The 14,455-nt window shown below is 35.1% G+C and overlaps 1 protein-coding gene across 3 annotated transcripts in view; it reads left to right on the forward strand.

The window, feature by feature from the left end:
- The window catches only part of SLC38A4 (solute carrier family 38 member 4), a 47,001-nt gene that overhangs the window by 25,066 nt on the left and 7,480 nt on the right, over positions 1-14,455 (forward strand). For all 3 annotated transcript variants that reach the window (XM_072401437.1, XM_072401436.1, XM_072401438.1), the window contains exons 6-15: positions 269-361; positions 2,482-2,563; positions 2,650-2,732; positions 2,900-2,958; positions 3,473-3,742; positions 4,005-4,084; positions 4,414-4,514; positions 8,962-9,086; positions 13,469-13,613; positions 14,320-14,417. In XM_072401437.1, the coding sequence (XP_072257538.1) occupies positions 269-361; positions 2,482-2,563; positions 2,650-2,732; positions 2,900-2,958; positions 3,473-3,742; positions 4,005-4,084; positions 4,414-4,514; positions 8,962-9,086; positions 13,469-13,613; positions 14,320-14,417 (1,136 nt within the window). The remainder of the gene's footprint in view (positions 1-268; positions 362-2,481; positions 2,564-2,649; positions 2,733-2,899; positions 2,959-3,472; positions 3,743-4,004; positions 4,085-4,413; positions 4,515-8,961; positions 9,087-13,468; positions 13,614-14,319; positions 14,418-14,455) is intronic.

Below are 14,455 nucleotides of genomic sequence, written 5' to 3' on the forward strand. Positions count from 1 at the left end.
ATGCTAAACTACAACATTTCCAAATTGCTTCTTGACATTTGGAAGCATATCAGCATCACAAAAGCGCAATTTTAACATTAAAAAAATATTTTTTCAAAGAATTTAGAAATGTAAGAGGGAAATAGTGTTCATCCTCAGGAGGGAAGTGCATTGTGATTTAATGGCAGGAACAGAACAAACCCACATCAACCAATGAAAATGCTGCCTGATATTTTTATTTTATTTGTTTAAAATGAATAACTTACAGTGATTTGTTTTTTATTACCAGGTTCATTAATTTATGAAAAATTAGGAGAGAAAGCTTTCGGATGGCCTGGAAAATATGCAGCTTTTATATCTATTACAATGCAAAACATTGGCGGTAAGTTAATATGGCAAGAGTCTCCGGTAGCATTAACATGTCATTAACGCTTACCCCCTTTATCTGTAAGGGTTTTATGCCACTGATATCTTCTTTTTCTCCTGTACAAATTCCATACAGTCATGGGACAAAGTACACAATATTTGTTGATTTTTTTCAAAGTATTTGAACAGTTGTACATTAGACCTTTGCTTTAAACAGTGCCTACAGGTTAAATAAGGGAAAAAATAACACAGAATATCTGGTGTTATATATAGTTTCTTAATTAAAAATAATGAAAATGCCAATTTATCGTATGGCAAAAAAAAAGGAGTACCTCCCTGCATTTACTACAAGTTTAAACTCATGAAATTAGAATCTGGTGTTCAATTACTCCTTATGGAGGATGCAGGTGAAATCTGTCTTACTTTACCCTCAGATATCTAGGGTCTGGAGTTGCCATGTTGTGCCATGTCTAGATCAAAATAGCCTTCTAAGGCACTCATAAAGGAAGATTTCTTAAAAAAGAATGTTCTTCCATAGAGTAGAATCCTGTTCTAGTGGCCTCTGGCTACTTTATTTCTGCTGTAAAGACCATTTAGACTATTAAAGGCAATTCGTTTCAATAAACCATTTCATTTACAAAAGATGTTTCTTGGATTACAGATATTTAGAGCAGAAAAGCCTGTCCCCCTCCAGCATACTGTGCGAAAGAACTCTGCAGATGCTGTTTGGGGGAAGTGATAGGTCTTACATTCCTCTATCGAATCAGATCTGCCCTCAGCAAAATTCATGCTCCCTGCTGATTGAAGGGTTCCAGCCCTGATTCATTTAAAAATGTTGGGCCTCTGCATAGAGATCATTGCTTCCCTGCAGAGATCAAGCGTCCCTCTCTGAAGCATGCTGGGGAGATACAAGGTTTTATATAGTCTGCGGCTAATTATAAAGAAGTCGAACTATAACTTTTACCCATCTTTTGTTTTGATGCACTTGGAATATATTTAGCTAAATCGACCTAATGTTCAGTTGCACTTTACCATTATTATTCATTTGTGACAATCTGTGGGATCTACAGGGTCCATAACTAGATTACGTTGCTTCCTTTCTCCAGTGTCTGTTTTAAAGTAAATTTAGCTGACAATTCCTTATGTGGTAAACTTTTTGCCTTTAACAGTATGACCTCATGGGGAATGCATGAATATCCAGCATTCTCTGACATCTCAGTAAAGAAAGCTTAGCATGAATATATTCCATTAATTATATCCTAAAGACGTTTCTCAGGCTTCTGCACACAGTTGTTTTGGAATGTGTTCTTATGTGTAAAAAGTTCTGGGTAAAAATGTCCTTAACGCCTTTTATTCCTTGGGGACTAATTTAAATTTCGGCAGGTCCAGAATTTCTTTTTTTCTTTTATTTGTGTCTCAGATTTACATATTGTAAGTTTAAAATATATATTGAAATATAATCGCTTATATAGGGAGAACTCTGTAGTTACAGAATAGCCTTTTTTATGGCAAATGTATTTACATTTGATCACTTCTTTCACAAATACTAAAAGTAGGAGCTCTAGTTCTCCTCATGAGAAATTAGGAAAGCAAATAACTCCTTAATGCTCCTGAGGCTAATTATCAGTCCAAAACATTGGCACATTCTAAATACAGTGGATACAGTCTAAATTTAGAACTTAAATTTGATTGTACTTATATACAGTTGTTATTTAGCTTGTTAACTATCATCAGTGCAAAATATGGAAAGCGAGCTTGTTGTACAAGGGCTAGAAGGTAATGAAAAAAGAACATTTTTACAAATGAGTCCACAAAAAATAGCAAAAAAGTAATGTAAGAATGATATCACACTAATTTTATAATGACTAATATTTTTCATAACATAAACAGCATACTTGTACACTCTGCATTAAATTAGTATACATAAAAAAGAAATATACTATGTAGCTTTGAGCTTCAATTTTGTATATTATACCCACATTGTTTGTATTTCTTTTTTACTTAACTTTCTAAATAAAGACCAATTGAAAAATAAAAAGAAAACAATATACTAGATAATTTGTAACAGCATCAAATGCTTATGTGTAAACTATAAAGAAGTCATATAAACACCTATTACATTTTTTTATTTTTTAGCTATGTCAAGCTACTTGTTTATTGTGAAATATGAACTTCCAGAAGTAATAAGAACTTTCATGAATCTAGAGGAGAATTCAGGGTATGTGACCAAGTTTATATGACTGTGTATTCTATTTCTGTATCCACTTACAACAAAGTCTAATTTTAGTCCATCTCTATATTTAGGGAATGGTACCTGAATGGGAATTATCTGGTGATCTTTGTATCCGTAGGAATAATTCTTCCACTGTCTCTGTTAAAAAATTTAGGTAACTACAATTTTTTTTCTTAACAGAACTACAACATAACACATAATAGTTCATATAATTGCTGTTTAAGAAGCATCTGCTGACCATTGAGAGTACTTGAAGTGACTTTTCCAAATTTACATATATTTGAATATCTTTAATGTATTTATTTGTATGCTGTTGAACAGGTTACCTTGGATACACAAGTGGATTTTCTCTGTCCTGTATGGTGTTCTTTGTTAGTGTGGTAAGGAACATTTTTTTTACTGAACCTATACTATGCACATTAAACACAAACAAATTTTACTATTTGGGTGACAGTTTTATAAATATGTGGCAGTGCTAGAACTGTTTTACTGTATTAGTAAAACCACTATTCTGACATATTTATATGTATACTAAAATTTCATCTTGAGCTACTGAGCATTGCAATAAAACATACGTTAATCTCCAAAGCACATGAAACATGAAAAGAGCAATTTGCGGACTGAAAATAAGAACACAATACATTACATACATGGTGGGTAAAGGGTTGGAAACTAGTACAGCATGCTGAACTTTTTATTTATTTACTTTGTCAATCCCCACCAGGATCCTCAATATGTCACTACAAATGGCACAATTTTAGAATTCTCTCAACTACACTCACCAGGAACATACATTAAACCTAAATGGCTTTCTTGATAATTCTTTGGAGGTATATTTTGAATTTGAGGCTTTGGGATTGTAACATTATGTCTGAAATTTGTTTCCAATTCTAGGTGATTTACAAGAAAACCCAGATACCATGTCCACTACCCTTGCTGGACCCCCATTCTGCAAATTTGACAAGCAACAATACTTATCATCTGCATCCCCTTATGATACAAAATTACACCATCGATTCTGGTGTAAACTTTATGATGGATTACAATCAAGGAGAGACAGCAGGGATCGGTGAACACAAAGACAATAACCATGGAAGTGGAGTGGAATTTGAGGCCCACACAGATGATAAATGCCAGCCCAAATTATTTGTGTTTAATTCCCAGGTAAGGCTATCCAGTTGCTACACATAAAATACTGTATTTAATACAAACAGTATGCTTCAGGTGGCATATACCCCTGTAATATCTAATAAGGTCACGTGTTCATGAAGAAAATAGAAAGTATTATACGGCCCTAGTGAATAAGATTTGCAAATTACAAGTTTTGTATAAAGAATCCTCTTTTTGAAACTGGCATTAACATAGCTAATTTTAGTGTATTACCTATTTGGTTATAGTAAATCATTTATTCTCTTATATCTTTTAGACAGCCTATGCCATTCCAATTTTGGCCTTTGCTTTTGTGTGCCATCCTGAGGTTTTACCAATTTACAGTGAGCTGAAAAGGTAAAAAAAAAAGCTTTTGTGGTTTATAAATAGAGATGTATTATTCAATCATACTGTCCTAGATTTAGGCACACAAACGAGCCCGCTGTTTACAGCCTGTCATTGCTCTTCTGTTGTGCCATAATGAGCATTTGCCAGCATTGGTAATTGAATAATGGTGTCCATAACTGGAGTTTGTCTGGACACAGCTAATGCTTTTTAGATGACACCTTACAGTGCACACACTTTTTATGTAAAGGAATGGGCCAAACTGATAAGTTTATTTCATAATATGGTCAATTTGGTGTGATCAAATGTTAGACTGACATGCTTTCAATGTGTTTTTCTAGTCGATCCCGAAGAAAGATGCAGAACATTTCCAATGTTTCAATAACAGCAATGCTTGTGATGTATCTCTTTGCTGCACTTTTTGGTTATCTTACATTTTATGGTGGGTACAATTATTTTGTTATCTCTATTTTCTATAAAAAGGAATACATTCTCATTGCATTCATATTAAGCTTTACTGGTTAAATCAAATTGCATAGATGAAATAGTTACTGTACCTATTGTATCTTTAGCACATCTGATAGCTGAGCCTGCACACAGTACCATAATCCAGTGCTTGGCCCTCCATCTCATTAGTTTACGGCTTCTACTTCTAGTTTAGTGCTTCTACTGTAGGGCACCGGAGTAGCTATGGGGCTATATAGATCATAAGATGGCGTAGGTAGTAGAGGAAGGATCCATGCATCTGAGATTTGTTTGTAGCATATACATCTAAGGGTTTTGCAAGGGGGAGCAAAGATCACTTCTTGCTTCTTCTACGGCAGGGGTCGTCAAACTCCGGCCTTTAGGCCAGATACGGCCTAGCCCTTAGTGTGTTCAGGCCTAACGTCCCCTGGCCAATCCGGCCTAATACTAGCAACCCGTGGCGGAGCCGGAACAAACTACCGGAGCCGGAGCCGCATGCGGCTCTTCAGCCTCTGTGTTGTGGCTTCTTTCTATTTACTGCGGCCTGCGTTAACACTTCCGCCGCCGGAGTAAATAGGGAACATTCCTTCTCCTTCGTATGCATTGTGGAGGAGAGGGATTTCCCTTCAGGGGGTGTTCCTGGTGGGGGGCGGAGCCATTAGAGCAGGACCCGAGAGAGAGTCCGGCCTAGTGTGTTCCCGCCTACCCCTGAAATAGCCTAGTGGCTAAAAAAGTTTGCTGACCTCTGTTCAACGGCATTGTTCTCTCACTACCTACAGAAATGCTCTTTCATTGGCCAAACCAGTGAGCTTTTACTGTTCCCTAGTGAGCAATTTTCTGCAGTTACTTATTTGTTTAGAAACACTGTTAAGCACAGCTTGGCCTATATAGTGGCAGCACTGTGTTTACCCCAACATTTCCATATACACCAGTGTATGTAAAACTTCCCCCAACCATGTAATCTGTTCTACGAAGGTGTCAGTTTCAGCTAAAAATGTAAGGAGGGCCATAGGATGCACACACTGTACTAGCTGTGAAGTACCAAACAGCATTATGGAACAGTCATGATACAGGATTTTAAATAGTATTTTACAGGAAACATTTTATGTAGCACTACAATGTAACTAGTATAGTATCAATCATATCCTTTTTTGAATGGATTCATTTTAATCTAGCACAACAAAGCAAAACTTTACTAAGGTCTGTAATGAAGTCAAAGCATTCTAAGGATTGGGACAATTTATATATCCTTTAATTGTGAAATCAGTAGCATTGCAGGTTATTGGTGTGGTAAATCAACATTTTGTGCAGATATGTTCAAATTACCTTCTTTAGGTAACTATCAGTAAGCAATGATATCAGATGTGGGGCACAAATACATGTCATGTTTCTGCCATTGCAAATGTTCTCAAAGTAGAGGTGTAAAGGACAGCACCAATGGATGATGGTATTTTCAATTCATCTAAATTTGTACAGATCAGGGAATATTTCAGACTTGTTTTGACTTGTATTGACTGCAGCATTGTACCAGAGGCTCAACTGCTCCCATTCACACTAATAGGAGCAGTTTGGAACCATTTTTTGCACATACTTGAACATAATTACAGTTGCGTTGGGTTTGTGGCATGGTTTCTGGAAGCAGTAACCACACATGCATAGTAGGGGCAACACGTGCATATGCTGTGGTTTTTCCACACCTGGGCACACAATTGCTATTGGTCAGCCATCTCAGTGAGCACACTGGATTTTGGAAAGATACAATTTTATTGTCAAAACAATCATCTTCAAAAAATTATATTATTATCTATACCATTGTCAGTAAAATAGGTATAAATCTTTCTACTTGTTTTGAAGTAATGATGTCTACCACTAGGTATTATTTTAGATGAGACTCCAGGAGCTGTATGGAAATCCATGAGTTCCAATGAGAGACATGAACCTGGCAGATTCCCACCAAATGAAATGTCAGATTCCCCACTTTATATTACAAATATTAAATAGAATATTTAGGCTCATCAGTGCAGTCTCTGTTCTGGACAAAGTTTTTTTTACATAACTGCCAAAATGCTAATATTTACAATGCCTTATTTCTCATAATTTCATCCAGTATCATCAGAAGATGAGGTATTTGCTGACCTCAGCAGAGCATTGTACTAGTGTTCATCCAGAGACCATGCTGCTCATTCTGTCTCAGCGGTGTGGGAAAGTTTGCAGCTAGCTTCTCCTTAGGTGGCACATGGAAAAAAAGTGCCAAGCATGCCTGCAAATAGGTTTTGTCTGACACTTTTATTGAGAATCATTTTTCAGAGAATAAAAAAAATGAGTAATTCATATTTTGAAAGTCTGACCAGATTCTGAAATTCTGAGTTGGAATTGGTATTTTCAATAAAGTGTACTATATAGTGTAGTGCCTGGTTTGGCTGAGCCTTACAAAGTTGTCAATGACTGTTAAAGTAATGTCAGAGCTGAACTTGGATCGTTCGAATTCCAAGTTCGGATCTGAGGTTAAAATAGCTCCACTATGATCTCACTACCACTGGTGTGTGCGCTAGTAACAAAGCTATAGGCAAATCAGCATTCAGCCTACAACACACCCATACTTTTAATGTGGATATGTGAAAACCTTTAAATGCTTGCAACAAATATTTGCCTTTATAGTTTCTAGTAACCTTTGGTCTCTTCGTGCCATCCCTACCATTTCAGCAGCTAGAAAGGGTTGTGTCATCAGACACCTGATTTGTCATTACATAAAAAGTGTACTTGCTATGCACCTTCATCAGTGTTATTCACAAAAGACTTAAAAAAGCTAACAAAAAAAATCAAGTTCAAAAAGTTTTGAAAATCATAGTCAGATAGCTGAAAATAAAGATTATTATCTTTGTTTTGTTTCTATATGAAAGGAGCCTATTGTGTACCATATAAACCCCTACCTATTTTTTTTATTGACATTGGCTAGGTGTATACAAATCATAACAATGAATCTTGTTGGCTTCCTTATTGATAATTTAATTATACCATTCAAATTTTTCTTTGTTATTTCAGTTCCCCAATGCAAACAAAAATCTTGCTAATCCTACCAGAAAATATGTAAACTAATATTATCTTGTACTTTCGGCCTATGCTTCACTCTGAGCAGCTTCATATACAAAACCAGTTCCTCACTGTGTTGCAGAACAGAAGATTGGAAGGTGTTTCATAGTCCGAAACACTTCCAGATCTACTGTGACTTGGCTGGTAGTGTTTGTGCTAAAATTGTGCTCCTAGCAGGTGGATCACCAGGTTATCAAAGATCATACCCAAAAACAAGAAACCCTAATGTAGATACCACATCCAAGGACTGATATGCTGCAATTATTACATTTTTGTAGGTAGCTGTCAGTATTTCTTGCAACTCAACAGATAGGGTTGCATTCATTGCTACTGTAATACACAAATGCAAGAGGGTGCTAAGCTCAGCTCTTGATCTGTTGATGGCGGTGTGCCAAAAACAAATATGAAGCAAAACTGGTAAAGGGAGAGTGTCAGGATATTTATAAATAACATTGTCCAACAATAACCCACAAAGCAATACTTATACATATAAATAATGTAAAAATATACCTATATGTGTATGTGTGCTTTGTCTATGTCAATCAGACATTAAAGAGGAACTAAACTCAAAAGTTCAAAATAAAAATGATACACTTCAATACCTTTATTCCTGCAGGAAAGTCGGATCACTCCGGGAGTGTCCTGCATCGGGTCCCCCCTGCGTCCAGGCATTTGTCCCGGAGCCTCGGGACGCTTCTTTTTCCTGTTCTTCATTTTACATCACCCGACCCAGGCGTGAGATCGGTGACATAGGATGAAAAAAAAAAATTTGCCGATCTCACTGCGTATGTGTGATATTGGCAAATTTTTCTCTTTGCGCAAAAATTTCAAAGATACTCGGGCATGCGCAGAAAAAGCGCCCAAGAGCCTTCCAGGATGCCAGACATAGGTATCCCAGGAGGCTTTGCGCTTCCATTCTAGGCTATTGAGAATTAGGGAGCTGTGCTGCACCTAAATAAAAAAAAAAAACAACAGAATTTTTACCTTACATAAAAGGGTTGTCTACCCTTTTATTTAAAGTGAAAATTCTGAGTTTAGGTATGACATCTCATTTAATGTTTGGGTGATGAATGCTGGCACTGGACAAGATAAACTACATATTTTTTAAGAATTGATAGTAGCAATTTGATAATGGTATGTTGTTAGTGCTGTGTCTTAGTCTTTGTACATGAGTATATTACATTTAGAAATGTCAAACTTTGTTGCAGCATAAAATGCTTTTGTGTACTTGTGTTTATGGCCTTTCATGATTTAATAGACTTAGTACTGCATAAGATAGTATGATACATAAAAAGCAGTCACATTTATAATGTTCATATTTTTCTTCTTTGCAGGAGAAGTACAAGATGAATTACTTCACACCTATACAAAGGTCTATAAATTTGATACGCTTCTTCTCTGTGTACGCGTAGCAGTGCTTGTGGCTGTGACCTTGACAGTGCCAATCGTTTTGTTTCCAGTAAGTACCCCAATACAGTTATATAAAATATGTAGAGATACAGGTATATAAAATATCTATGACATTAAATAAGTACATGTGTGTAATGCTTTCTGATTAGGTTGTATTTGGGTTAGAAATAAAACTGTAATAATTTAACTTACAAAGTTGTATTAATAGAAGGTCAATGACTTGGTGTGGCGCCCTCTGCTGGTGTCTTGTAGTTTTCACTCTGTACTGTAAAGTTCCTGAATAAACCTGGATAATGATCTTCGCTGTAATTTTCCCTCAAGTCTCTGCACTGAAGATTTAAGGCAGCTGCTAGATGGGTATGGCAGTATTACCTTTCATGTGCTAAATATAATCTGGTTGTCACAAAATGTTTTGATAGAAACGCAAAGCTGCAATGTCTCCTACTCAGAGAAGGACATTTATTTCCTATGAAAGGTAAAATAGGTATATAATATAATTTAGGTTCAATAGATAGATAGATAGATAGATAGATTTTAATTGCATACAAAATCTGAATTGGGTTGATTTAATAATGAATTCTAGAATATTCTCTGATATTATTTGTAAAGCTTTATTACAAATTGAGATGGAAATTAAGAAACAAAAGTGAATGCATCTTCACTTTGCTCAGTGAACATTATCTTTTTTAGTATATCAACCCAGATACATAGATTTAATAGGACCCATGGCAAAAACAAATTAAGAAAGAATGTTAGTAACTAGAAAGTGTCCACTGTGTCATAAATATTTCTATGTCCTCCAAATAAACGTGTTTTACCTGTCAGTTTGGCTCATCATTCCAAACATGTAAAGTGGCCTCTGGACATTTTTACAAAAAAAAGAAAAAAAAATGTACATTCCAAAGTGACAGGTTAGTTGGATTTTCTGCAGTTTTTATTGGTATCAAGAGAAAAAAAATTATAATTATGAATACAACAAATAAATCATGCAGAGCCATGTCATAAAAAGAAATGTCATTATTTCTGGAGCTGATTTACTCATGAAAAATCCAGCCTATGTATGCTGCCTGGGCTTGGGTTAAGATACACACACAGTGGTGGAAATTACTTTTTAGAAAATTCTGGAAAAAAAAACATTAAAAAAATCAAAAAGTGTCAACATCTCACAGTTTATTCAACATTTTTAACCAGAATCTTTTCAAACAATACAATGCATTAAAATGGAGATTTTCCACCCCACAACACACCCAAAGGTCACATAAACATATGTCTGTGCATTAGTGTGAGCAAGAGTATCACCAGCAGTGACTGCTGCCATGTTCAAAATACGAATCCTTGCCTTAAAGCAGAACTAAACCCTTATGGCACTGCAAATACATTTTTACCCGTAGCTGTTTTCAGGGAAATCCTAGGAATTGTTTTATAATAAATGCAGGTCCTGTACAGGCCTAGGGTTCTATTTTTTTCAAAACCTCAAAAATAAATAAAAAGCATTAAAAGTCCCCAATCTTTTTTTACCACCAGTGAGTGTTTAGAAGTTGTGCTTTGGTGATTGGAAACTGATGAGATTATAGTAGCATTAGACATTGAAGCAGAAGGCATTGATGGGATAAACAGGAAACACGTGGCCACCCTCATCCAGTGTTAGTAACCACATTTATAGGTGCGGGAACTAGCTGAAGCATTGTAGTACTAGTTTGTGACAGTGTTATTGGTAGCTAAATATTACTTAGAACACTTGAACATCAGTGCGCATATTATTTTTAATACAAAAATGCTGTATTTAATATGACTAAATCAATTGTATTCATTTATTACAGTAGTGGCAAATATTCTTTTTACAGATTGAACACCCCATGAGGGAAATTAGAAAAGCGTGATTTTTATTGACAAGTTATTGAAAGACTGAAGTCAACATAGCTTTACTGTATTCATAAAAGTACATCAAAACCTAAGAACATACATGTAACATATTACAACTCATCTTTTCTTAGAGTTAGTGGCTATGTGAGTTTTCTTTTTTAGTTTTTTACAAGTACAGAAAAGTACCTGTTAATCCTTACACAGAAATCAGAAAAACAATTTTAGTCATTCCAGTTCACTTCTGTGAATTACAAAACCCTCCCATAATCTTTATGTTTGACTGGAATGAACATTAACAATATCTACAATATGCAGATACTCCTAGCCCAAAGCAATAAACCAAAAAATCTTTAAATTATTTAATTCCACATGAAAATTGTAAACAAGCAGGATTATTATTGGCGAAGGGACATTTCCTGTCTATTCTGCCTACTCACCTGCCTGCTTGCAATGTTCTTTTTGTAGTATGCGTGCAGAACTCAGTATAGGATGCCGGGATATGTTAGATAACCTGGCATTTCCCCGGGCTGCCAGGAGTGAATGAACTATCATCCCAGCCTGGCTAATCAAGATGGCCAAAGTTCCAAATCCCAGAAGAGGTAGGGATACCTACGAGGACAGGTGAGTTTAAATTACAAAAATTGTGATCAAGCAGATACGTTTATTTTATTTGCAGAAGAGACATTGCCTGTGCCTTTTGCAATAAAGTACCTGCCTGTTTACAACTTTTTAGTTTGATGGCTTAGTTTATCTTTAAATATTCTTATTTTTATTTTGTTTCCAGAAATATGGCATGTGGCTATTTCCCATTGGATAAACTTGGATAAAACATTTTTAGATTATCTGCTAGGAAGAAATTTTGAAAAATAAGTATGGTCATCCTTCCCAAACAGTGAGGAACCATTATTTACCGAATTAGCTGCTCTTTGCAAAATAGCTATACACAGTTATCACCATTGATTGTAAACAGACTATTATTAGGAAAAGAATACTGAAAAATCAGTCTTAGATCCCCGTTATATAGATATATTCTAGTAAAGTAGACCATCATGTTTTTCATTTTCATATACAGTATTCCTAAATTTCCAGTACAATAAAACAGTTCTTTTTTCAGAAATAAATAAACAGGATGCTGCTCATACAGTTTTTATAATTCAGTAAAAATGAATTATGTTCTAGCAGGTAATGGCAGCTTCCTCTCCAAACTCAAAGCATTTTGGTCAGAGTAATTTAATCTGCAGCAAACCACACTTGAACTTTCACCTACTTTGCTTCAGTTAAGTCTGCATTTTGGATAGCATCCGGAGTTACTGAAAGTTTAGTTTACATAATAGATGTATATATACTGTGTCTATCACATGTGACAAAAATAAATACTTCTTTTATGTTGATCTTGTTTTATAACTCTGTGTTTGAGCACCAGCTATGTAATGCTAAGATATATTGTATTGTAATAAAGCCTAAAGATAAAAATACCCAACACTAAATTGAAAAAAAGTATAATACATTTTATGAATACTGCTTCTATAAAGCCTAAAACTGACACTGTACCAGAAAAAGTATACAGATTACAAAACAGAGACCAATAAGAAGTCTTTTAGGCCTGTTTTTAAAGTGGCAATTATGCTGTTCACCAGAAAAAAAAAATATTATTTATACACAAATAAAAATTTAATTTTTTTTAACATTTTCAGTTTTCTCTTGATAAGTGTTGATCAGTCTTATTGCCAATTTTTAAAGAAACATGACTTTTTTAATATATATTTGCCTATTTTATGTATTTAAAATGTGTTGTTCCACTTTAAAGATTGCCAATTGGCACCCACAAGATACATTTTAAGTTGTATGATTAGCTAAACTGGATAATTAGATAGTTGTCCCTGGAACAAGTATCTCCAATGGAAGATTTCCCTTTGCCTTTTGTTCTTTGTGACAGTGGTTACTCAAAACAATAAAGACAAAAAAATAAATAAATAAAAAAGGAGATACACTTAGGCTACACACACACTTGCAATTGTTCTCGTACGATAATCGTATGACGGATCAGGGTCGATATCGGACGAGAATCAGGCGTGTGTACCAGCGTTGTCCATCGTTCAAACGTCCGTCCTGGCAGATCCATGGACAATGGTCCCCTATTTATTGTACAGCGCTGCGTAATATGTTGGCGCTGTATAAATCCTGTTTAATAATAATAATAATGGTCAATGAACGATCTTAATGGAAGTGAAGGGGGAGAGGTGTGCCGCTCCGTCGTTTTCCCCCCTCCCCTCTCCATAGAGCAGAATGGTTGTATGTACAGCACTTGTTCATGCATCGTGCAGTAGTTTGTCGTTGGAAAGGATTGCGAAAACCTTACTAATGACGATTATTGCACGTGTGTATGCAGCCTTAGTTTGCATTGTTTAGCTCAGTATTCATCAAGGGAAGGGGATAGATCAGACCCTCATAACTGCTTTACACAGAAAAAAATATCATATTATTATAGATTCTGTAATATGAGCTTTTTTTCTTTTATAAATGTAATTGTAACTTATGAATTACATATATTTTTTTCTGTTTTTTCAGATCCGCTCATCACTCACCACACTGTTATTTCCTGGAAGGCCATTCAGCTTGCTTAGGCATTTCCTGATTGCCTTTGTTCTCCTAGCTTTTAACAATACTCTTGTCATATTTGTGCCTACTATTAAGGATATCTTTGGATTCATCGGTATGTAGTTCAATTTTCGTCATTTAGTAGCAAATTAAGCTTCAGATTTCTGGATAAAACGGCAATGGGGTGGTTCTTCTGTTTTGCTGGAATTCCCCTCCTATCATGTTACAATCATGGAACCGCAGGAATAAAATTCAGTTATATATATTTATATATATTTCCTATTAGCATATTTGGTGTCAGATGAAAAAGAAATTAAGGCATTTAAACTCTGTCCCCCTATAACCAAGAATCTTAAAGACATTTACTTGTTCCTTTAAGAGGAGGCAACTGGCCTAATTTACTAAGAGATTTTTACTGAGCACATTCAATATTTATTTTATTATTATAAATAGGATGAGGCTTATTCCAATCATCTAATTACTTGCTGTCAAATGTTGTTCATTTCCCTTGCATATTATTAGCTATTCCAAGTGAACATAGCTTCACCTAATGCACTAAGCTAAATAAACATTCTTTACTTATTTGTAAATGGACTCCAACCAGGAGAATTTAGAAACAGATCTATTATCTATTTAAATAAAGTGCAGTCAATTCTTTAAAAGAATGATGATAGAGTGGGCTCTAGCTAGATTTATGGTATTTGGCTTCTAAAACAGCTGTTAACCTAGTGTCTATGCTTATCGAGTTATATTTAAGCTTCTTAAAACTCTTCTTATCTTAGAATATATATATTTAGTTTTTTATTTAATTCCTTCTATAGGTGCATCTGCAGCAACAATGCTGATCTTCATTCTTCCAGCTGCATTTTATCTACGAATAGTGAAAAAAGAACCTTTTCGTTCCCCACAGAAAATTGGGGTAAGAGCATTACATTTAAAAATACAATAAATTTTTCT

Source organism: Pyxicephalus adspersus, chromosome 2, assembly GCF_032062135.1.
Source record: "Pyxicephalus adspersus chromosome 2, UCB_Pads_2.0, whole genome shotgun sequence".
In the NCBI taxonomy this organism is placed as follows: domain Eukaryota; kingdom Metazoa; phylum Chordata; class Amphibia; order Anura; family Pyxicephalidae; genus Pyxicephalus; species Pyxicephalus adspersus.